This window comes from Syngnathus typhle, linkage group LG3 (genome assembly GCF_033458585.1).
Source record: "Syngnathus typhle isolate RoL2023-S1 ecotype Sweden linkage group LG3, RoL_Styp_1.0, whole genome shotgun sequence".
Classification (NCBI taxonomy): Eukaryota; Metazoa; Chordata; class Actinopteri; order Syngnathiformes; family Syngnathidae; genus Syngnathus; species Syngnathus typhle.
Genome location: NC_083740.1, coordinates 11,678,141 through 11,700,751, shown reverse-complemented (window position 1 = coordinate 11,700,751; position 22,611 = coordinate 11,678,141). Strand labels below are relative to the sequence as shown.

At 38.7% G+C, this 22,611-nt stretch overlaps 3 protein-coding genes across 9 annotated transcripts; 1 reads left to right on the top strand and 2 right to left on the bottom strand.

The window, feature by feature from the left end:
- Positions 1 to 1,149: 1,149 nt before the first annotated feature.
- On the bottom strand, positions 1,150 to 4,721 carry LOC133151908 (zinc finger protein 534-like). Of its 2 annotated transcripts, none has more exons than XM_061275320.1 (4): positions 4,107 to 4,721; positions 3,913 to 4,031; positions 3,204 to 3,255; positions 1,150 to 2,425 (listed from the first exon to the last, which is right to left on the bottom strand). In XM_061275320.1, exons 1-4 carry the CDS (start codon positions 4,393 to 4,395, stop codon positions 1,338 to 1,340), a joined length of 1,548 nt encoding a protein of 515 aa, XP_061131304.1. In that variant the 5' UTR covers positions 4,396 to 4,721; the 3' UTR covers positions 1,150 to 1,337. The 2 variants fall into 2 exon arrangements, with proteins under 2 accessions (XP_061131304.1, XP_061131305.1); XM_061275321.1 differs by having other exon boundaries at positions 3,208 to 3,255.
- A 254-nt stretch (positions 4,722 to 4,975) lies between these two features.
- On the bottom strand, positions 4,976 to 14,673 carry vwa11 (von Willebrand factor A domain containing 11). Of its 2 annotated transcripts, none has more exons than XM_061275569.1 (19): positions 14,582 to 14,673; positions 13,894 to 13,989; positions 13,184 to 13,371; positions 12,591 to 12,727; positions 12,356 to 12,500; positions 12,060 to 12,153; positions 11,357 to 11,485; positions 10,591 to 10,777; positions 10,261 to 10,430; positions 9,994 to 10,106; positions 9,743 to 9,859; positions 9,493 to 9,666; positions 9,243 to 9,375; positions 8,952 to 9,104; positions 8,744 to 8,836; positions 8,338 to 8,603; positions 7,406 to 7,539; positions 5,889 to 6,048; positions 4,976 to 5,743 (listed from the first exon to the last, which is right to left on the bottom strand). In XM_061275569.1, the coding sequence occupies exons 2-19, from the start codon at positions 13,904 to 13,906 to the stop codon at positions 5,354 to 5,356; spliced, it is 2,796 nt and encodes a 931-aa protein (XP_061131553.1). In that variant the 5' UTR covers positions 13,907 to 13,989; positions 14,582 to 14,673; the 3' UTR covers positions 4,976 to 5,353. The 2 variants fall into 2 exon arrangements, with proteins under 2 accessions (XP_061131553.1, XP_061131554.1); XM_061275570.1 differs by having other exon boundaries at positions 13,899 to 13,989.
- A 908-nt stretch (positions 14,674 to 15,581) lies between these two features.
- LOC133151683 (prostaglandin D2 receptor 2) lies at positions 15,582 to 21,835 on the top strand. 5 transcript variants are annotated; one of them, XM_061274921.1, is made up of 3 exons: positions 15,594 to 15,713; positions 16,888 to 16,946; positions 19,667 to 21,835. In XM_061274921.1, the coding sequence occupies exons 2-3, from the start codon at positions 16,918 to 16,920 to the stop codon at positions 20,976 to 20,978; spliced, it is 1,341 nt and encodes a 446-aa protein (XP_061130905.1). In that variant the 5' UTR covers positions 15,594 to 15,713; positions 16,888 to 16,917; the 3' UTR covers positions 20,979 to 21,835. The 5 variants fall into 5 exon arrangements, with proteins under 5 accessions (XP_061130907.1, XP_061130905.1, XP_061130908.1 ...); XM_061274924.1 differs by having other exon boundaries at positions 15,611 to 15,713; positions 16,888 to 16,930; XM_061274920.1 differs by lacking the exon at positions 15,594 to 15,713 and adding an exon at positions 15,718 to 15,758.
- The last annotated feature ends 776 nt before the right edge of the window (positions 21,836 to 22,611 follow it).

Genomic DNA, 22,611 nt, shown 5'->3' with positions numbered 1-22,611 from the left:
TCATGTCAAGAATATAACAAATTTATGGGATACGACACCTTTGTTCAAATTTGGCAGCCCTATTTGGATTTTGTGGATGCTAAAATATTGAAATGTGACTGTCCATAATTTACTGCAAGGATTGTGAAATGCTGAATGATTTTGTTATTGTCATTATGGGTTTTTGCATGGAGCACCCTTTTTGGGATCGGTCTCGGGGCAGGTTTTTTGTTTATTAATATGTGATTATTATATATAAATTATTTTTAATTGTTAATTATATTTTTCTCTTCTTGGTTTGTCTGTTGTTAGCTGGGTTGAACTAAAAAAATAAAAAAAATAAAAAATAAAAAAGAATCAACCCCAAAATGACAGTAGGCTCATTTTGTGACATAGTGTACTTTTGAAGGAAAGGTGATAGAGTTCTTCTTACTCAACCTTTTTTCTGCAAGAACCACTCTATACTAGACAGTTTGCCAGGTTTACGTTTACATCTCTTTATATTGTGAAAGCTTCATCTGGGATCACCTCTGCAAACTGGTTCCAACAAGTTGCAGAGGTGGTCTTATCCTTTTATGTCTACAGAAGTTTCCACTCCCGGTTGTGGCACAACTCGAGGTTAAAGCAAACGCAAGCACAATTAACAGTTCTAGTCAGCACTTCAAAATAATCATAAAATCAAAATAAGTTGTCAACCCTATCAGAAGGCGTGTACTTGATGAATTAGTGGGGCTGTTTTATTCCCTCATGTGGCATGTTGTGGAGAAAGTACTCCTGGGAACAATAAAATGAATTTTCCATCAGCCTTCCCACTGGTAGTACAGAAACCCCACCGATAGATGGTGCTGTTGCTTTTTGCTATTGCTGCTTTACTTGAGGGCAAGACTTGATTATGGTCTTTGTTTTCTTGTTTTAATTCAGCAAAACAATAAAAATGTTAATATTGCCTCATTCAGCTTTTACTTCTGTTCTTGTGAATAACTTTCACATCTATGTGATGCCATGTTAGTACTATTTGCCCAGGGCATTCACAAACCGCTATTGACGATCCAAATTTAAAATTGGTCCTACCAGCTCTAGCCTTTGGTGACATCAGCATTTTTTCACCCTGATAGGCTGGTAAGAGCAAAACGTATTAAACACAACTATGACCAGCAAAACACATTAGTAGCTGTGTTCACATGATGGAATTTAATAATCAACATCTCCGGGTTAGGGTTACATCTTCAGCACTGTACGGTATAGTCTACGGAAATGGCAGAATTGGTATATTCACAGAATAAATATTTGACATATCTTTTCTAACACAGATATTTAACAACACCAATGCAGGCTGCACACAAAACCTTTCTTTAAGACTATCCCTCGTCAACATGTATCCGTTGATGGCGTTTCAGATTACATTTCTGTGTGAACCGTTTCCCGCACGCCAAACAGCAATAGGGTCGTTCTCCAGTGTGGATTCTCCGATGTGCTTTGAGATTGCTCAGCTTGGTGAAGCTGCGGCCACACAAAGAGCAGCAAAAAGGTCTCTCACCTGAGTGAGACTGCAGGTGAGCCTTAAGGCTGCTAGGGTGGGGGAAACATTTCCCACACTGGCCACAGCGCAGGGAGTGCCTGAAAACCAGGTGACAGTCTGGAGGGGATAAAAGATAGGTATGATGGGAGTTTGAAGACGGAGGCTGCGCTCTATTGTTAACCAATAGCGTGGTAGTTAATTTGTTTGCGAGGTGATCTCGCTGAAATGAAAGTCCAGTCGGGGGCGTAGCTTTAGAAGAGGGGGAAATTTTGTCAGGTGGAGCTGCAGTGCTGTTTGACAGTATGGGAAGAGTCTTTTTCAAGGGTCGGCTTACATGATTCAGTCTGTCCTGTTCTGTATTTCTAGAATGCAGCTTCATTCCGTCTGGCATTGTGGTTTTATGGGAATTTGTATTTTGCTTAACAGCACTTGAGAAGGATGCGATTTCTGACCTTGTTGATGATTTGTTACTCAGGATATGAGTGTCAACACCACCATTTGGAGCCACAAAAACCACCTGCTTAGTAATTGGAATGTTTGGTGAGTTAGGATTTTGCATGGAGGAAGAATCAGAGGTCGAAAGTTGATCCATGCTTGTATTAACACAACTCCTCCCATCTTCCATAGCAGAGTCTAATGGCTCATTCTTTGCTTGCTGTAAAGAACAATTGCTTTTGGCTGGATCACACTCCCAGTCAGGTCGAACTCTGTGATGATGTTGCGTCCAGTCAGTGTGCATTTCCCCAGACAGCTCCGTCGGCATGTCTGAGCTCTCCAAGCCTTCAGAAAAGTTGCATATATTTGATATCTGTAGGTCTTTCCCTGTGTCATTCTTCAAAAACACATCGCCCGTGACGGTTTCCTGATCATCATCTGGGTTCGTTTCTATCCTCACACTTAGATTGTGAGAATCATATCCTTCTTCATCTGAGAATGAGAAAAATAGTTTCAATTGCAATTTTCCCGAGAATGTATGATTATTTTCAGTAAAAAAAAAAAAAAAAAAAAAAAAAAACACGTACAATGTTATATATCATTTCAGCATTTACGGTATTACCACAGCTTAAAGCTGATGAGCTGATAAGAAAACTGGTGAGCCATGATTGGTCGTGACAGGCAACTGTGATGTCATTTGCAGTCAACAAGTGGCAAGATGGCCACCCACTAAAATGGATAACAACATATGGATTTTGTCTACTTCATCTAGTCGGCACACCACTGAAATGGCACATATTGTATCTGATATGTCTCCACATTTGAGGCTGATTCCATGCGTTTTTTCCTAATTATGATACCATAATTGTGGTAGTAGTTAGGATCTTTACTAATCCCAGCATGCTTAGCGATTCCCATAAGGCATTGTGTGTAATGTGCTCACGGGGTTAGAAGTAAACAGAGTTAGAAGCAACACGTAGGTGTCCAGTGTGATCATTATACAATAATGTGCAATTGTGTTACTTGAGCCATGCAATGCAAACCAAGCCTTAGTGAGCTCACTGATGCTGAAGCTGTATCAAATATTCTTCAAAGTTAATGTTCTGTTCTCATTTATATGAATGAGGATGACATTTGAAGTGCTGAATAACCGTACCGCTTCATATTGACAGCTGTGGATCTGTGTATGTTACATGCGACAGATTCTTTATCAACAATGTGCTCCATTGGTGAAACACCTCATTCTCCAAGATGCATAGTTAAAACTTACTGACTTCTTCCTTCACATTGACAGCCGGCATCACATCAGCATGTTCAGTTTTCTGAAAAAGGGGCAAACAGAAAATAATTCTAAACATGTTGCTAAATTTCATTTGCCACACAATTCATTTGAATAATTTCACAGAAATCTTTAGAAAACAAAATGATTTGAATTTCTGTGTAATTAATCTCAAGAGGCAGTATGTGCATTATTTTTTACTAATTATTTCAGGTATCATTTGCACTGTATCATTAAAGTAGAGCCAAGGAATGACTGACTGTGGGGCTACATTGAAACTTGTTGTTTCAAGGCTCCAGGCATATTATGAAGCATAACAAGGTTATTGAGTCACCTCTCTGACTACTGTGTTATCAACAGCAGTCATAGAGGCAGGCTTTCAGCTCCATAGTTTGTTAAAATGCTAAAACATTTCCACAGGTAGCGTAAATTGTACTGCACTATAGAGTAGTGAAACAGCTATAAAGCTTTTCAAACTGGTGCCCAACTGTAGTCGATAAAGTTAACATTTTTTTCTGCGTTAATTAATCAATGTTGTTTAAATGTCAATTATATGTGTACAGCATGTGCTGTCAAATGGTAATGACCTCATGTCAGTCTGAAAAATAACCAGATGATGCGTGTGAACCTTTAGAACACCCTGAATAATGTGTATATAGTGCACTCATTATATTTTGCATGTTTGCTGGGAGATAATCACATGTGTGTCCTCCACTGCAATGAAACTAGCTGGAGGTCCATCTGCCTCTGTTTCACAGATCTGGCTGCCCGTCCATCTAGAGTCACTTTCTTTTTCCCCGCTACCGGACATCAAAACATCTGAAAGTAAAACCATTCAATGATCATGATTCTGTCATCTTTATTTACAGGAACTTGTTTTGTATCAATTCTTACCATCATGTCCAAGCCTTTCTTCTGAAGTATTGCCATTGTCATCATTTGTAATATCAACACACGTGCCATCTTTTTTTACTTCTTTCCCATTGTGATTATTTAATTGCATCTCAGCGCATCCCAACTTTATCCTTAAGGTCTCTAATTCTTGGTACCTACGCTTCACTTCATCCAAAAAGCAATCCTCTACCAACTGTGTGACCTTATACATGGCTGTTTTCACCACAGTCTCCATCACATCTAGTAGCTGCGTCTGGAAGGTGACAACGAGGTTGTCAATGTCTGACATGACGGGAACGAGTATGCGTTTCGTTTAAAAAAAAAAAATCCAAATTGAAAGTACGTATTGGAAAAAACAGTCGTTTCCAGCTGCGGATATTTCTCTTCTTTAGCTTAGCAAGCTTATGCTAACGAATGAATTCCATTGACCAACAAATCACGGTGTTCGTGCGATTCATGTTATCATAACAGCAGCCACTCTTAAAATATCCCCAGGTCAGCACGATAGAGTAAATAAAACAAAAATATATGTTTATATCGCACACATTTGGTAAATCTTCCAGCGATGTTATTTGTAGCTAGGCAGTGACGCCCTACGGTGGCTGCTTTAAGCCAAATATCCAAAATGCGTTTTAAATTGAGTGAAACCCTTTTGCTGCCCTACCCCACTCGTGGTTGTTGTTGGGTTGGAACTCAATTTTCAAACATTCATACAACTCAACTCTCGACGTTAATGCTGCTATTTTAACAGCGAGAGAACTATGTTAATTGTTGAATTGAGGAAAGATTTTTGTTCTGTGTTTTGTGATAGAATGGGGGGGGGGGGGGCACCTCTTTCCAATCCAACAAATAGCCGTGTTTCCCCTTCCCTGCAGGCTAAATTTAATTCACTGAATCGCAGATATTGATCATATTAATTGCCTCATTGAACCCTCTTATGTGCTCTTTTACGGCATATGTATAGGCTGATACGAGTATGCTTGAGAAAGAAGCCTTTGACGAGCATCAATATAGCAAGATTTATTTTTCATGATAAATGATGGGTGTAGGAATTCTGGGGGAAAAAAGTCACTATACCGTGGCCCTCACCCTCCTCCAAAAGTGTGTTTAAAAAGGATACCACAAAATATATCCACGTAGTGTCTCTCAAATTTACAACATCCTAGCAGTATCTACCAATCAAATTGTGCTTTATTCAGTCCAGGTTTCTAGTCAAATATTCTGTGAGACAGTTAGAGAACACAGATCTATGCGCTTCCGTTTTTTAGAGTCCAAACTAACATCAAGAGACACAACAACAAAGGTATTGATGGACCTACAGCAGCACGGCCACCAGATCGTACAATAGAGTGATAACACTTGCCAACATTGCCAACTTCGTCAATAGCAACAAACTCAACAATTTGTGAACAGCAGGAGGCATTGTAGTTTGCCTGTATACTTGGGGCACTCAGAGAGGTGTAGAAGAGAGTCCCATCCCCCTGGCGGATTGAAATGCTCTCAATTCCTGTTCCATTTCCATCAGTAAGATTGGCAGACAGCTCCCACTCGAAAAACGAACATTGAGACAAATCATGGGGACAGTCATCAGCCGATACGCTGACCACCTCACACACAGGCTGCACAAAATCTGTAATCTGAGAAGAAACGAGAAATGGGAAATGTTTTGTATTTGTTTCTAGAATGCAATACATAATATTTGAGATGTACATACGTATAGAATTACTCAACAAATAACGAAACCCTTTGTGTGTAAAATGAAGAAAAAAAAAAAACACTTACCTTAGTTACAATCGACAAACTCAGAACAGCATAATTGGAGTCAACACCATTGGATGATTTGGCTTCTAAAGTCAAAGTTGCATCAGTTCCTGATGTTGTGTCAGAAGGCGCAGTAATGGTCAGAGTTCCGTTGGTATATGTTCCAGTTGTCAGTTTAAGACTGTCGAGAAGATGCAAAATGTCCCTTAAAAACATTTCTATAATAACAAAATAAATTGTTCAATATGTGAAGCGATTATGCGCTTTTTCATGTAAATACATTGCAGTTGACTCTGGAACCTCCAAACTTGAATGCCTTTGCAGTAGTTAAGTTACCAACCTTTTTTTATTTATACTAAACCAGGGGTGTCAAACCCTTTTTTTTCCCGGGCCGCATTGCAGTCATAGCTTCTTTCGGAGGGCCATTATGACTGTCAACCCAAATAAATGTATGAGCACCTCATATTATATACAGTAAAAGCTACAAAACAAACTGGCAAATAACTCGTTTTCAAATCAAACGAGTAAAAAGTGGTCAAATAAAAAAAAAAAAAAAAAAAAGAAGATATTATTAAAGTGCAGACAATTTGCAATAATAATGAATTGGATGCACAATTTGTCTTTGCGGGCCACATAAAATGATGTGGCGGGCCGTATCTGGCCCCCAGGCCTTGACTTTGACACCTGTGCTCTAAACAGTGCTAGATTTGTACCAATTTGTCTGGAGTAGTGTGTAGCACAGTAACATGAAAAAGCTTCCCCTACAACGCCATATAATTTGTAAGTTGTAACAACATTCACCGCTAGATGGGAGACATCACTAAGTAATACTTCCAACTATTAGAATCTATATAGAACCGAACTAATCTTATTTTATGGCATTTTTAACATCACTAAAATGTATGGAACTTCTTCAAACACAGATGAACTAACTGTGATGTATGTAATTGCCTAACACACAAGTCAGCCATGTTAACAACATGCAACTTGAATATACTTTACCGTTCAAAGGTTTGGGGTCACCCAGGCAATCTAGTGTTTTCCGTGAAAACTAATATAATTGTACAAGGGTTTTCGTATCATCCATCAGCCTTGCAACACAATTAGCAAATATAATGGACCACTAGAACATGATGGTTGTTGGATATGGACCTTTATACACCTATGCAGATATTGCATTAAAAACTAGACGTTTGCATCTAGTCATTTACCACATTAGCAATGTATAGAGTGTATTCCTGATCAGTTTAATGTTCTCCTCATTAAAAAATAGTGATTTTATTTGAAAAAATAAGGACATTAATAAGTGACCCCAAACCTTTGAATGGTAGTGTACACCTGGTTATGAAATGCGTGGTCATAGTATATGTTTCCCCAGTAGCGCTGATGAAAGCTCCATCACATAAGTTGCCCATTCCTTTTCTACATGAAAGTCCCAGTGATTAACTCCTTTGGTTTTGTAATATACCAACACAGATACCTACATATGTGTGACAACAGCATTTAAGTTTGACTAATATCTTCATCCACAAGCTCACCTGCTTGGATATGACATTGGAAAGTCTTTGTCATTTCTTGCAGTGATGGCAAAATTACCACTTGGGCCCTGGGTCATCACGCTGAAAGGGAGTTTGAAGTTTTCCCCAGGCTCCACACTCCTGTCCACTGTGGCCTAAAATTCAGGAATCAACACTTTACCAGTACGGAACAGTAAAATCTATCATGTCTTGTAAAAATGCCAATCCCAATGATGTTGAGACTGTTGCATAAAACATCTATAACACTAGGCCAATCAGTCTTACTACAAAGTCATGCTGCTGGTTATGGTTCCTACACAGTTGTGCAAATTACTCATGACATTGTGTAACTGTTAGCTGACAATGGTTTTCTAAAGCATTCTTTTGCCATCATGGCAATGTCTGTTACACAATGATGCCGGTTTTTCATGCTGGTTTTTAATTGCTGCCTTAAAGATGGAAGGTCACAGGCATTCTCTGTTGGTTTTTGGCCTTGTCCCTGACATGCAGAGATTTCAAATCTTTTGATGTTAAACTAGATGCATGGCAAAATCCCTGAACTCCATTTTAAACTGCGTAACGTTATTCTTAAACTGGTCGACTATTTACTCACACAGCTCTTCACATAGTGGTGAAGCACACTGCAGCCTTTCTTGTGAACAATGCCGCCTATCAGTTGACCTGTCCACTTGTACATTTTTTCTAAATACGTATATTTTTAGCATCCCTCAGCTTTCCTAACCTTTTGTTTCCCCTCTTCCACCTTTTTTTAACATGTTGCAGTCATTAAAAAAATCAATAATGTTCATCCGTTTTAACAATACATAACCTGCATGTCTTTTCTCGTGTATTCGTTTAAATATAGGTTAATAGGATTTTCAAATCATTGCATTTTTTTACTTGACAGGCCAACTTCATTAGAATTGTGGTTTGCACGTAGGTAAGGGGCAGACCTGGATAATCACTTTGGAGACAGACATCTGAGTGGTGGATTGCCTCTGGAATGCACCACTTGACATCTCAGTTCCTTTCAGAATCACCACAAACTCCCCTGCAGGTACTTCATCAACTGTCACCAAAAAGTCACCGCTGCCCATGTCAGTTGCTGTACCATTACGTTCAACTCCAGTGTGTGGCACTACCACGCCAACATTTTCTACTCTGATGGAGGATGGACCTTTTCTCCCCATAACAGTGAGGATCAAGGTGGCTGGCTGGCCTAGTAAGAGAAGCAAACAAGAAAAGACACTTCTGACCATCACACATTTGAGAAAAATAATCTTGAATCCCTACAGGTGATTAAATCACAGTCATGTGCCTTTATCATTGCAGTTATATGATGTACTACATGTACTGTACCAGCTTGTGGGAGCCCACTGAGCACGGCATAACCTGGGTGAGGTCCCTTGAAGCTCTCCACAAAGTCATAGATAAAGGTAATTGTGCTTTGGCCTGAAACACAAGCACAATTAAATCCCGGTTTCTTCCGACAACAACGCATGTCATGGTCTGGTAATAATATAATTATAGTGTATAATAAGAATTTGTTTAACCTCATATTACTGACCTGTGACTTTAATTGTATATGGTTGTTTAGAGTCAATGCTGATTCTCCAGGAGCCTGGTTGACTGTCTGCATGAAGACGAATTCTCCTCAGGTTGCCCACTGCCTGTATGGATGCCAGCACACCAGTAGTCTGTCTATCACTTTGGCTCACACCTGGAATATGTAAGAATGCATTATTATTTAATCATTTGTAAGATTATGTAATTCCTCAAAACCAATAACCAAGAGGGAAAATGTGTGGCATGTGCCATAGTTTGGCACTGCCCGTGAAGCAGAGTCTGTGCTTGACACCTGCAGGGTTGGTCAGTGTAAAAGACAGGGATAATCCTGTGATGTAGATGGTGATATTTTGTAGGGATTCCTCTAGCATAAAAGAGAAGGTCTCTGGTTTCCCAGGATCCCTTGTGCTCTGAAAAACTGTCACCTGAGATCAGCAGAGGAAAAAAAGACTTAATATTTTACTTTCTCCACAGATTCCGTAAAACAATCACATAGCAAATGTTGAATGCCTCAGATGATTGAATTTAATCCATTTTAATACCAAAGCTGAAGTGGAGGTATCAAGGATGACGTCTGTGGCTTGAGCCAACTGACTTTTGGACACCTCTATGGCCTGGCCTCCTGAAGCCAGAGCCAGGTCCTTGTAGTCAATAAAGGAAGCAGCCCGAACAGAACGGCGGCGTCGTCTAGTTTTCCCGGTGTAATAGAATGACACCTGCCGAGATCAGGGATATTCAGTTAAAATAAGCGGAGCAAATGTTCATGAGGTGCAATTGGAAGTCAGCATTCACCGTTGACTTGGTGCTTCTGATGAGGGCCACAATGGTGTCTTTCAGATGGATGTCTTTAGCTGGAGCATCCGTGAAAATATAGATGTGGGAGGAGGCAGGAGAACCGGTGAGAGCCAACTGATGACATCAAAAGCGACAAAAGAGACTGTTTAACTCATCCTACTCTGCAGAATGCAATTTATATACTGCAAGTACCATTACTATGTATTTTAGTTTGCAAATTCCTTTCAACATGTAAGCCAATTTAGCACCTGAAGTCCTGATAAGCACATCTCAGGAATGTCACCACCTCCTGACACTGTTATCTTTGAAATTTCTGCTTTCATTTGATCAGGGTCTGTTGTCCTAAATAAAGGTCCAAAATCTATATAAAAAGCATAAGAATGTATAATCAATATCAACTTCATATTCACATGTAAGCACACTTTATAAACTGTATTTGTGTTGACGCATTTTTACTAAACAGCGATTGCTGAAAATGCAGTATCAGTGTTTAAAAACATAAGTGGCACTCTTACGTGGGTCATTGAAGGTTACCAAAATGTACTCTGATGGCTCATCTTGCGTTCCTTTTTTGATGTCAATAAGTTTGTACACAGTGTTTCTGGCTTCCACGATGTCATCTGACATACTGGCAGTATTATCAATGACAAAAACCACCACAGAAGAACGGGCGATCCCCATCAATCTGTGATAAAGAAATTGAACTCGTACGGTCAACAAAGCAAACAAAAAGAAAGAAATAGTTTTACATTTGACACGCAGAAAAAGACAGCGCAACATATCTTGGTTTGTTGACACCATACAGAGGAAGCAGGTTTTTTCTTTTCTTTTTGATATCGATTCACCTTAGAAAGTCGTTGTTCCCCACAGTCAAGCGGATGTCTTCCAGTAGCTGGAGACTGGCGGCTGTGGCTGCATTTACAGCAGCATTGTGGAAGGCCACGTTGTCAGAGCGACGCTCATCCTTGCTGATTCCTCCTCGAGGAACTGCTGTGCTTGAGAGATCAGCTTCACCCCCATGGCTACATTTACCTGGAAAATGTAAAGGACAAAAAAAACAAATTGAACTGCACCATAATGCAAACTGTTTGCTGTGTTGTTTGTCACACACTGCTCTCTGTTTCTTGACTGGGAATAATCAGGTATGGTAAAATATATTGATAATGACTTAAGTGTCAGGCAGCTCATCTAGCATTAATTCCCTAATTAGCGATTTCAGTATATCAATTAAGAAAAACATCCAATACGTACTTGTTTATTCATTTGTCCATTCCTTTTTCCCATGTATACACATTTTCAACAGGTCTTGAGCTATGGTACCTTTAAAAGGCCAGTTGTCTTTTAAAATACCTTTTTCAAAGGTCTTATACATATTTTGCATTTGGTACTGTTTGGGTGCAATTGTAGGTTCACTATATGGTTGTCTTTGGATGAAAAAAATATTAATTCTTTAATTATGGTTAAAACATTGTTATAATGCTGTTTGCGCTTTAATATTATTTTTAAATGTTTACTTACATGTGGTAAATTATAATACAAAGCAGATACATAGATTGAACCGTTTGGGTTATATGTGTTTTGGTATTTAAATTATGTGATTGATGGTGATACCTTGTGGCTTGGCAGCAGAAATGACGCCCATGTAGCCAGAAGTTAGCTTTTTCCCATTCAGGATGTTTGGAAGGATTGGGTTGGGACATGTTCCTGTGGTACAGTCACTGCAGGTGGCAGTGTCAATATCTACAAAGGAAGAAAGGAAACCAGTTTTACACCTTATGAATAAAGCCAGTGTTAAGACAGAGTATAAGGACCAAAAGCAGAAAAAAATAGAAGTCATAAAATTGAATGACGATGATGAAGAAGAATGGTTTGCTGTAGTTTATTTATTTGTTTTATTTCAAAAACATTTTTTGTTGAGTCACTTTAATGTCCTGAGTTAGCTGTTAGCATACATTAGATGTCGTTATATTTCATGTACACTTGACCCCCACATTCTCGCTGATTTAAATTTTTGAGGATTTTTTTTCAATTTTAACTTTCAATATTTTAATATACATTTTTAATAGTTTTGGAGAGGAGGATTTTTCTTCCCCTATTTTTTTTTTTTTTGTACGTGTTTATCAGCATATCCACACTCCCACACTTATATGCGTCACTTTTGTTATTCTTTTCCCAGCTGGGAAATCTACCCAACTTGTTTGCAAAGTGTAATCATTATGATTTCCTACCCAACCCAGTATTGAATAAAATCATTTTCAAGTATTTATGACTGCAGTTTTAAAACACACGTGTGCACACAATCACACATTCCTACCCGCCAGGTTTTCCAAAGGAAGGTCAGGACGTATGAGAGTGACATATGGTTCTGTGTTGCCCAACTCCACCCAGTTACTGTGGCTATAGAAGTCCTGTCAGAACATTGTAAAGCGCATTAATTCCTTTTCATTTTAAGTGGGAGACAACAGTTATGTTAGTGTGTACACTGTATTTCATTTCTCAACACCCATCCACCCAACAGACATTCAAATTGATGACTGTACTCAAACTTCTCAAGAGTCTATAAAACACACACATAAATAAAACATATAACATGTACTCCACTCTACTCACCTGTAGTGTATGAAGGACCCGACCCAATGTTTCTCTGGCAGCCTTGAAGTTCCCACTGCGAATATTAGCCTTAATGGATGCCATTCCCTTTGTAATGAGACTACGCCCCTCCAAAAAGGCCTCCGAATTGAAATGATGTGGAGCACTGAAAGCATTTGGACCTCATATTCATCAGTTTCAATATTTGTAATTGAAAAGGATCAAAAATGAAATGTTTCAGTCTTCTCAAACCTACCTATTGACGAAATTTCGATCCACAATTCCATTTTGGATGTAAATCTCTTGTAGAGCAGACTGAAACTTCACTCCTGACACCTCACCCGTAGCTGTAGGGCCAAGACAGGCCTGGACCAGCTCCCCAGGAGAAGAACCCTGCAATCAGAAGTAAATGGCCGGCTGTCAAAGATTGAAAAACTCCATGAAGGGCAGCAACAATTGTTCTTTCCATTTTCAATTACCAATAAAAAAAATTAAAAAATATGCAATTAATTCTCTTTACATGGGTTGAGATTAGATTATAGGAATATGTATTTTAAATAGAAATTATCGATACAATTAAGTGAGGTTACAATTTGATTCGATATGGTTTATCCGTAGGTCAGCTTGCTCGCCCTCAGACCGTACAGCAACCATAGTCTACTTTGGTCTATTTTAATAATCCTAATCCTTTGTTTGAAAAGTAGGGGGAAAGTGTATTTTAATATCTATTTTTATATATTTTATATTTTCTCAGTTGGGTCTGTTCTGTTGACTTTGTCTTTTCCGCAATCATTGTTCCAATATGACAAACGTGTGCTGTGTGCCAAGTCCATACAGCTTCTATCCTACCGTGGGTTTGAACTCATGACCAGCAGCCTGGGCCACAGCTCGACATGTTTCTGTCACTTTTTGTAGCAGGGATGTTCCTGTAATACTGACGTGTGTGGACACCCCACCCCCGATGGGGACAAAGGCCACAGTTGGGCCAGATAGGACCAAGGCCAGAAGGGTGAAGCCCAACCTTAACATCATTATCTCTGGAAAGGAAACAAAAAATAATTGTGCTGACAATAAAATGTAATTGTGCTCACAATAAAATGTAGGAGCTTCTAGGTCAGGACACACATTTGTTACATCATCTCAGGTGCCACACTCAACGAAATTAGTATGGTTTGCGGGGTCGTCTATTTTGTGTTCATGTATATTTAATCTCGAGAGAAAGCCCCAAGTAATCAGTACAATTCTCACAAGTTTGGACCATATTTATAATTAATGACAATCAAATGAATCAATCAGGAAAAATAACAATGATCTTTAGCAAGTGGGACGAAATAAGGTCGGAAACCAAACCTTTATTTTGGGTCATAAATTATATCTACAGAAAACAAACGGAAATTTTCAACACTGAATCCTTCTACAGCAGTAGATAAATGAATTAAATAAATTGTAAAATACATTATATAAATTATTATTAATTATTTATCATATAATGCTTTTGTATAGTAATTCTAAATTGTTTAGTTGTCAAATTAAGCGGAACAAAGAAAAAAAAAACTTACTGTACCTTGGCATTGAACCTTTGCTGGCTTGAATGACTCCAAAGTTAAGATTGCAACACCATCATCAAATGTGTATTATATGGTGGGGAGGTGGAGCTTAATGTTGGAAAAATATGGATAAGTGAATCATTATCCAAAAAAAAAATAGTAATAAAAAGGAATATGCATTTGAGAGACTGAATGATTCAATGAAATGTGTTGTTTGTTTCTACAAGCACAATTATAAACACTGTCAAAACAGCATTTTAATCCTTGCAAAAGCAGTGCTAGTTCTGGATCTAAAAAAAAAGTATAGGTAAAAAAAAAATCATGCTAAGTGTGGTAGCCAGGAAGTATAAATTACATGGACCCGTTTTTATTCATTACAACAATCACATATCAAAATATTAACATTCAGCTATGTATAACATGATACATTAAACCTGTCGACTCTTTTTGAGAACTTATATGTTTTGAACATGTCTCAAGCTAAATTGTCATTTACTGTAAATTCATTCATTCATTTACTGCCCGATGACGGCTGGGATAGGCTCCAGCACACCCGCGACCCCCGTGGGGACTAAGCGGTTCAGAAAATGGATGGATGTAGATTCATGAAAACATCACTGACTCTGACGAAACATTTTTCTCCCCATTTCTGAACAAAGAATTAGAACACAATATACTCTTCTATATAACAAATGCTGACCTGATTCCCCATAGTCATAAAAGCAATACATGTTCTCGAAGGGATTCATCTTATCTTCTTTTTTTTTCAGCTTTAACTTCCTAGTTGATGTCATGACCTGTTTTTATATCACCTGACAAGTGTGGCTGTAACATTATAATTAGGTGTGTCAAAGACAATAGAGAATAGACCAAACAAGGAAATCTCCACTCTTATGGAAAGTACCTAAGAACACAATTAAAGAGTTGCAGTGTGATTATGTAAGACTGTTAAGCATAATCTCAAAGGCTACGTCGTCATCGTGCACTGTTTGTATTCTTTTCTGTATTCTATTCTGACCATTTAAACGTCGTGCACACTACACACACTTTTTAAACACAAATTTAAAAAAATACTGACAACAATGCAATGTTGGACTTATTTCACAGTATTGATAAAAATAAAATATTTGATTTGTACAGGGATGCTAAAGTGCAGTAAGTGGAAAGGTATTAGTTGCCATTTGTCTTCTCATGTCTGTGACAACTTTCAACAAGATTTTGATTGGGCAGGATTTTGTTTGTCCATCAAGAAGAACGTTTGTGAAGTCATAAGTCACTTCACCCGTCTAAACTATATTGGTAAAGTCAATAATTGCTTATGTCAAGCCTGTCAAGTCCCCAGTCATTATTTTTGACACAATCAAATATCCCAAGAATTTATTTTGTGGTGCCCTGTTATTGACTCGGGACCAACTGAGTGTGTAGTTATTTGGCCTGAAGTCTGTTGAGATAGACTCCACTGGCCACCACCCTCAACAAGATAAACCGCGGAAAATGAGTATATGTGGATAGCTTTATATTAGGTATGCCACTAGGTAGCAGCAGAGAAACATGTGCCAGTATTGACAATGCAACTGCAGGTATCACATTTTTATCTGTGTCCAAATCCTTGCAGTTTTATGGAATTTAATAAAGTTATAGAGCAAATAGGCATTTGTGTTAAGTTACACTCTGTCTTATTTTAAAACCTTCCCCCATCTGCATTTAGGGAGGGGCAAGCAAGGTTTTGTTCTTTGTGTGCAGGGTGGAGTGACAGAACAGGATGAGATATGCACTTGTGATAGTAAGTAGGAAGGAAACAAATAGATGCCTCCCTCAGATATAAAGTCTAGGTGAGTATGATAAACTACTAAATGCATTTGGTCTCTCAAATTGTGGTATGTAGCTGTGAAGTCACCTCCATCACTTAATGGTATTTTAATTTCTATTCAAAGGAATTCAAGGCCTTTATTTGAGTGAAATGGATATTATTATGAACATATGTGTAGTCTGATGAAGCTAAACTAAAATTAAGGTGATGTATTTTAAACTTTGTTTTAAATTAAATGTTATGTCCTGAACATTTAGGCCTCCATATCCAGATTACGTGCGCTTGAGCGTAAAACCGGGGTATCCTGATTTTCATGCTGACACAAGCCTCGGTGCACTTATTTTGTAGTTTAGTTCTTAACATCTGCAAGAATCATATTTCAGTTTCAAACAGGTGTTCAAACACTTTTTGGGTGAATTTTATCAGGGCACGGGCAGAGTTGTGTGGACATGTTTGGTGGATGTGATTGTATTTTATTAAAAAAATAGGATAACAGTGAACTTTCTGAATCATTGGAGGGATCCATTTCTATTTCTAGCATGGCAAGCACTATAAGAAAAGCTCAGAAAACAGCAAACCTCTATGATCACGCCGACAGCGGTGTAAAATGCCTTTTTTGTACCAAATTGCACTTACTTGCATGGGTCTACAAAAATATCAAAACTTTGTGGAGCCTGCCACTGTGCAAATGTTGGCCATAACTCACAACTGGCTTGCACTGGGCATGAAAATAAGGCCATTAAAGTTTCTCTGAGGCAATATTTAGATACCTTTATAAAATATATACTGTTTAAATTCTATATGTTTATTCTATATTTGTATTTACATATTTTATCTAGATCTTAGCTTAGTTTACCACATAGACATTTTTCCAAAGGTCCAAAAGCAACAAGGCAGTTGCTTTCGGCTGATTTAATGTGATCATAACATTTAATAATGAGATTCTGTGCGTGGCTAATCATGTCTATAAGAATTCAACGAACCTATCGTAACTAAATATATTATGTCTAATTTCAAGGCAGACACTAAATCTGTGATTGCTATGACAATTTTGAACATTGGGTAAGGTAGACAGTACAGCTCTGAATATCGTGATTGGATGAGCATGCCATTATAAACTCACTAATTAATCCAATAACTGCATAAAATTTCCCCCCGGAACATTGGTCAACAATGGAATCTTTTTTTTTTTACAGCTGGTGATTCCTGCAAGTGGCATTTCATTGATGCAACACAAAGGTAGAAACCGTGCCAGGCAAGTTATTTTCTTTACCGACTACTTTTCCCTATCACTCATTAGAGTAGACAAAAGGATCATTGCTTCTGTAACCCTCTCCAAAAAAATTTAAATAAAAAAAATCCTGCAGTTGGACTTCACAGCCAATGTGCCACACGTGAGTCATTCACAATTGCTCCTATGCATAACATCGCGTTGACTTCCATTACTTTTTTGTTAACAGAGTGAAAAAAGTGATTTAAAAAACAAAAAGCCATAAAAGGTGAAGATTAAAGTGAGTTGCTAGTGCAGCATTGTTTAGCATTTCCAAAGAGTATTGTTCATCTAAACAGAGCAACGACATACCAAGCCAGGTATGTGGTTCGTCAACACAAAAACAGGCTTTGACGCATTTGAATCAGAGCAGAAACACGGTCCTAATGGCTTCTTGTTGTTGTTCTGCTGGTGGTTGTTTCAATACTAATGCGACAGAAAAGTTGTGGAACACATTTTTTGTTAATGTGTCACTGTACTACAATAACTTTAATAATTACAGTGCAACACAGTGAGAGCTCACACAGTTCTGCTCAGAAGTATCTAGATATTGATTCTGGTGCCTTCATACAACACCACATACATAAATCTAAAAAAAAAAAGAAGAGATGGAATTGAGCTGGAGCTGGTCAGCTTTAATTTAGGATGTTTTACAAAATAAACAATCATAGCATGTTTCAGGAACTTGAAATTACATTTGGACCAATGTCAGTAGGACAGAATAGTGAGTGTAGGTAAAAGCAATTTAATCAGAATACCCTGCTTAAGATTAAATGCATGTTGGGAAATCCTTCAATAAAATAAGGGGGTCTCCAAACTGATCTCTATATCAGCAGACCACAGTGGGGTTTTTTTGCTCCACAGAGCAACTGTTGTTATTTTATTTGGACATGTTTTGACAGAGCAGTATAAAAACATAATCAAATGAGCAAATAATAAATACCGTATTTTCCAGACTATAAGTCGCAGTTTTTTTTCATAGTTTGGCTGGAGGTGCGACTTATACTCAGGAGCGACTTATGTGTGAAATTATTAACACATTATATCATTTCACATGTTATTTTTACACTGAACGGCAAGAGTGCGCTCTAGGCCTGTGGAATAATTGTAACTGCAACTGTCGATGAGTCTGACACAAGCGACATAGAAGAGGAAGCACCGCATCTTCTATTTCCGAGATTCCGTTGGATTTAATCATTTGGAGTGATGCGGATGGTTTGATAAAGTTGTTAGCATGTTTTTTATGCTCCAATTATCTGAATAACTCTTAATATGTTACAACAGGCACATTCTCAGTTCGTTGTTTATGTGTTATGTAATGTTAGCATACTGTACAATTATTCAGCGTGTTGTTGCCTCTATTCTATTTTTATTTTAAATTGCCTTTCAAGATGACATGTGTGCTCTTGGTGTTGAATTTTATCAAATAAATTCCCCCCAAAAATGCGGCTTAAACTCTGGTGCGACTTATATATGTCTTTTTCTTCTTTATTATTCATTTCATGGCTGGTGCGACTTATACTCTGGAACGACATATAGTCCGGAAAATATGGCATTAAATGTGGCATTACGCTGTAGCCATAAATTTAGCGGATGGGAGCCATGTCCTAGTTTCGCTTCAACAAGCTGGCTCCATTTTAGGGCTTTCTTTTCTTTCAAAAAAGTCTGCCGGCTTGCCTTTTAATGCTGGCTGGCACTATGTTTGAAGCAGATATGAAAATCACAGATAAAACACTAGTAGTTGACTAACAGTACCTGTTCTGTCAATCCAATTAAATATTTGAGATTTAATATTTTTCAGTCCATGTCGTTGCATACATTTTATAGGCCTGTTAACATCTCTTTTGCACTATTAGTGCATTTGGCATAATGTAATGAATGACATGCAAATATCAAGTGCATTATGATGTAACTTACCACAGTCCCCTGGCATGTACTAAGAGGAAATGTGCTTACGTTGATGAGAGAATATGACAGAAAGTGACAGAATTACTGTAAATTGATGGGAGAATCTATACTGCCTGAAATGTGAGTGACTAAGATTTCCCAGTATGATGCAACTTACCACAGTTTCTTGGCATGTACTAAGAGGAAATGTGCTTACGTTGATGAGATGATATGACAGAAAGTGACAGACTTACTGTAAGTTGATGGGAGAATCTATACTGCCTGAAATGTGAGTGACTGTGAGATTTCCCCACCCACATGCACATGGCAAAATATGACAAGCAATCATTCACATTCACACCATCAATGAGACTTAAATCCATACTCCTTGCATCGGAATCAGACGATAGAACTGCGACACCTCCAGCGCTGATTACCTTAATTTTAATATATTAATAATTACAAAGGCGGATTATTTCCATGTGTTTTTTCTTATTAATCTAAAAGTAAACTAGTTTAGTCAACTAAAACACATGTGATGCAGCCTAATGGCTATTGCTATTCCATTATCGATTGAATTGTTACTGTGAGATTCCTTAACCTGGTAAATGTAGCAGACAAATAAAAGACTATGGTCACATGAATACTGCCAAACAATAGCAGTGCTCAATGGACAGTGAATTAGAACGTACCATTACCCTGCCAAAAGTAATCGAGGACAAATAGAAAAGTGACTGTATGCAAAATGTAGCATGTGTAAATATGTAAGTCTTGTTTTATAGTCATTAACTCTGACCGGTCTGTCTTCTTTCTTTCAGAGCACCTATGTCCAATACAACCATCACCTCCAATGCCTCGGGGGAGCAACATTTTTGTCCCCTGCTGCAGATCATGCAGGAGCATGCCCTGAACAACCAGACCAAGACCAACTGGATTGTTGTTTGCTTCCACGGCCTGCTCTCCTGTTTTGGCATTTTAGAGAACGCCCTGATCCTTTGGGTGGTGGGTTTCCGTCTCCAGCGTCGTACAGTGACCGCCGTCTGGGTGCTCAATTTGGCCATGTCTGACTTCATGGCCACACTGACACTTCCACTCTTCACTCTCTACCTGGCCTCCTCCCACAGTTGGGAGCTTGGCAACGCTCTCTGCAAAATACAAGCATCCATCTTTTTCTTGAACATGTTTGTGTCCGCCTTCCTACTAGCAGCCATTTCAATGGACCGATGCCTTCTAGTAATCAAACCGGTGTGGTGCCAGAATCATCGATCGGTGGCGCAAGCGTGGAAGGTGTGTTTGGTGGCTTGGCTGTGGGCAGCAATTAATACATTTCCTTACTTCCTATTTCGCTCAGTGACCGAGACTGCGGATAAAAGGAAACTTTGCTACCATAATTTTGCCCTGCATCAAACATCGGAAGCCACACTTGAAAGAGACTGTGAAGTGAGGCAAACAGCCACAGCTGTCTCCAAACTTTTGCTGGCATTCCTGATTCCCCTCATGGTGATTGCGGGAAGCTACATCCAAATTGGACTCAGCCTGAGGAAAAGAAGTCAGAAGAGGATGCAACAGAGCATCAAGTTAAATGAGGCGTTAATTGGATCAAACAATAATGCCACGTCGGGAGCTCCAACGCCACTTGTTTTTCCTCGATCATCCTTGATACCTCCACCCTTGTCCCCAGGCACATCTTTTCGTCTCAACCCTCACAACCAGCTGTCCCAGAGCTTCACAAAGATGGTGACAGCTGTGATTTCAGTATTTGCCCTATGCTGGGCTCCCTATCACATCTTCTGCATGATTGAGGTGTCAGCCCTATACTACCAGGAAAACCTTAAAGTGGTGGAGGTGGGATTGCATCTCGCCACAACCATTGCCTTCTTCAATTCAGTGCTGAATCCCATTCTGTACGCCTTTAGCTGCCCGCACTTTTGCGTGAGGATAAGACAAAGCCTGGGAGCTGTCTTTGATGGACTCGTAGAGGAGGGAGGAGGAAAACGATTGTCTTCAAGATTCGGTGTACAAGCTCATATGAGGCCAAAATGCAGTCGAGGTTCCTGCTATACCACCTCACGATCACCAAGGACTCCTTTACCTGGCCTTCCACCAAAATTGGATACTACTAACAAATAAGAGAGCCTCAGTGATGTCCATAAAGCATTGCGACTCAAGCAATGATGAACAACATGTCTGAATTTGTGCAAGGCTTTAGTCGTCTGGAGGGTCAGGAATGAGGGTCATCCCAGTTGACACATCTCTACAAAAACAGTTTGCATTCTTACTGATATTAATACGGTTGAATCATTTTTGCTCTTCACACGTAAATAAAAACTACCATGCAAAGCAAAAACCATGCATCAACAATGCCTCGAAACATCATTGGCATATCTGGGCTTGAGCTCATCTGTGATAGACTGACTCTCAGCGGATAAGTATGCTGTGGTTAGACGAGTTTGCATTTAACATTGTTTTGGAAAATGGACATTGTATCCTCAGGACCAAAGTTCAATGGCCAGTATGTGTTATGAGCACGGTATATTTCACTTGCACATATTTGAAAGCATCACTAACCCTGGATACATGTTTTGGAGCAACATATGCTGCCAACCATGCAATATATTTTCCCGGGACATCCCTGCTTATTTCAGCATGACATTACCGAGACACATTACAACTGTAACTGTTACAAGGTACATCAGCGGAGACCCTGGACTGTTGAGTAACTGTAGCCGTACATCAAGCAAGAATGGGAAAGGATTCCACCTACAAAGCTTAAACAATTTGTGTTTTGACAGGGAAAGTGATGTAAATGTAGTAAATGTGCACCTGTCTGAGCTATTTCAAATTGTGTTTAAAGTATCAAATTCAAAATAAGTGAATATTTGGAAACACGCGCACACACACGCATAAAGTTGATCAGTTTGAGCATTAATTATGTCATCTTTGTCGCATAGTCAACTGAATTAAAACTGAAAAGGATTTGAAAGTAATTGTCTTCTGTTTTTAATCCCCATTGTCATTGTAATTGGGTTTGTCAAATACTGTGACATATGAAAAAAAAAAAGTAAAAAAATGGATCAATTGATTGCCTCCTTTTAAGAGGGTACATTTTTGCAGGGTTTCATTGAATTCCAAATTAAGGATAAAAATATATTTCTTGCATTTGAAAAGTAATCTTGCAAAACAACTACAACTGAGATTCTGAATGACAACATGATTGTTAATCACTAGAGGGCGGTCTGTCATCCCATTCATTAACATGAAACATGTTATAGTAGGATTATGCTTTTCAGGTCCCCTAATCCAGGATCATTATAAATCTGCAGTGCTGAACATTTGACCACCTTTCTGGAAGATTAAATTTGATCATACTGTATGAGACACTAATTTTGATTGATTGTCTCACAACCAACACCGAAATTGTCTGGTTCCGTCACATTTAGACACACACAGGATGTAAAGTGGGTCAAACCAATGTCGGATTACCATGGAGGTAGTTGTAATTTGAAGGGAATATTAAAGAGAAAAGATCATGAATACAAAAACAGAACGGGATTAAAAGGAAAGAGTCATCAGACCTACATACACAGCTCCCTTTCTATCTCAGGCATTCAACAGATAATCTCTCGGCAGTTAGGACGTTACTCTTCCATTGTTTTCTTCTCCAGAACAAACCCTGAGCATGTACAGCAATAGTGTGGCATTTGAGGGGATGAAGCAAATTGAGTCTTGTTCTTAGAAATGAAACCAAACGTGACTATCAGGA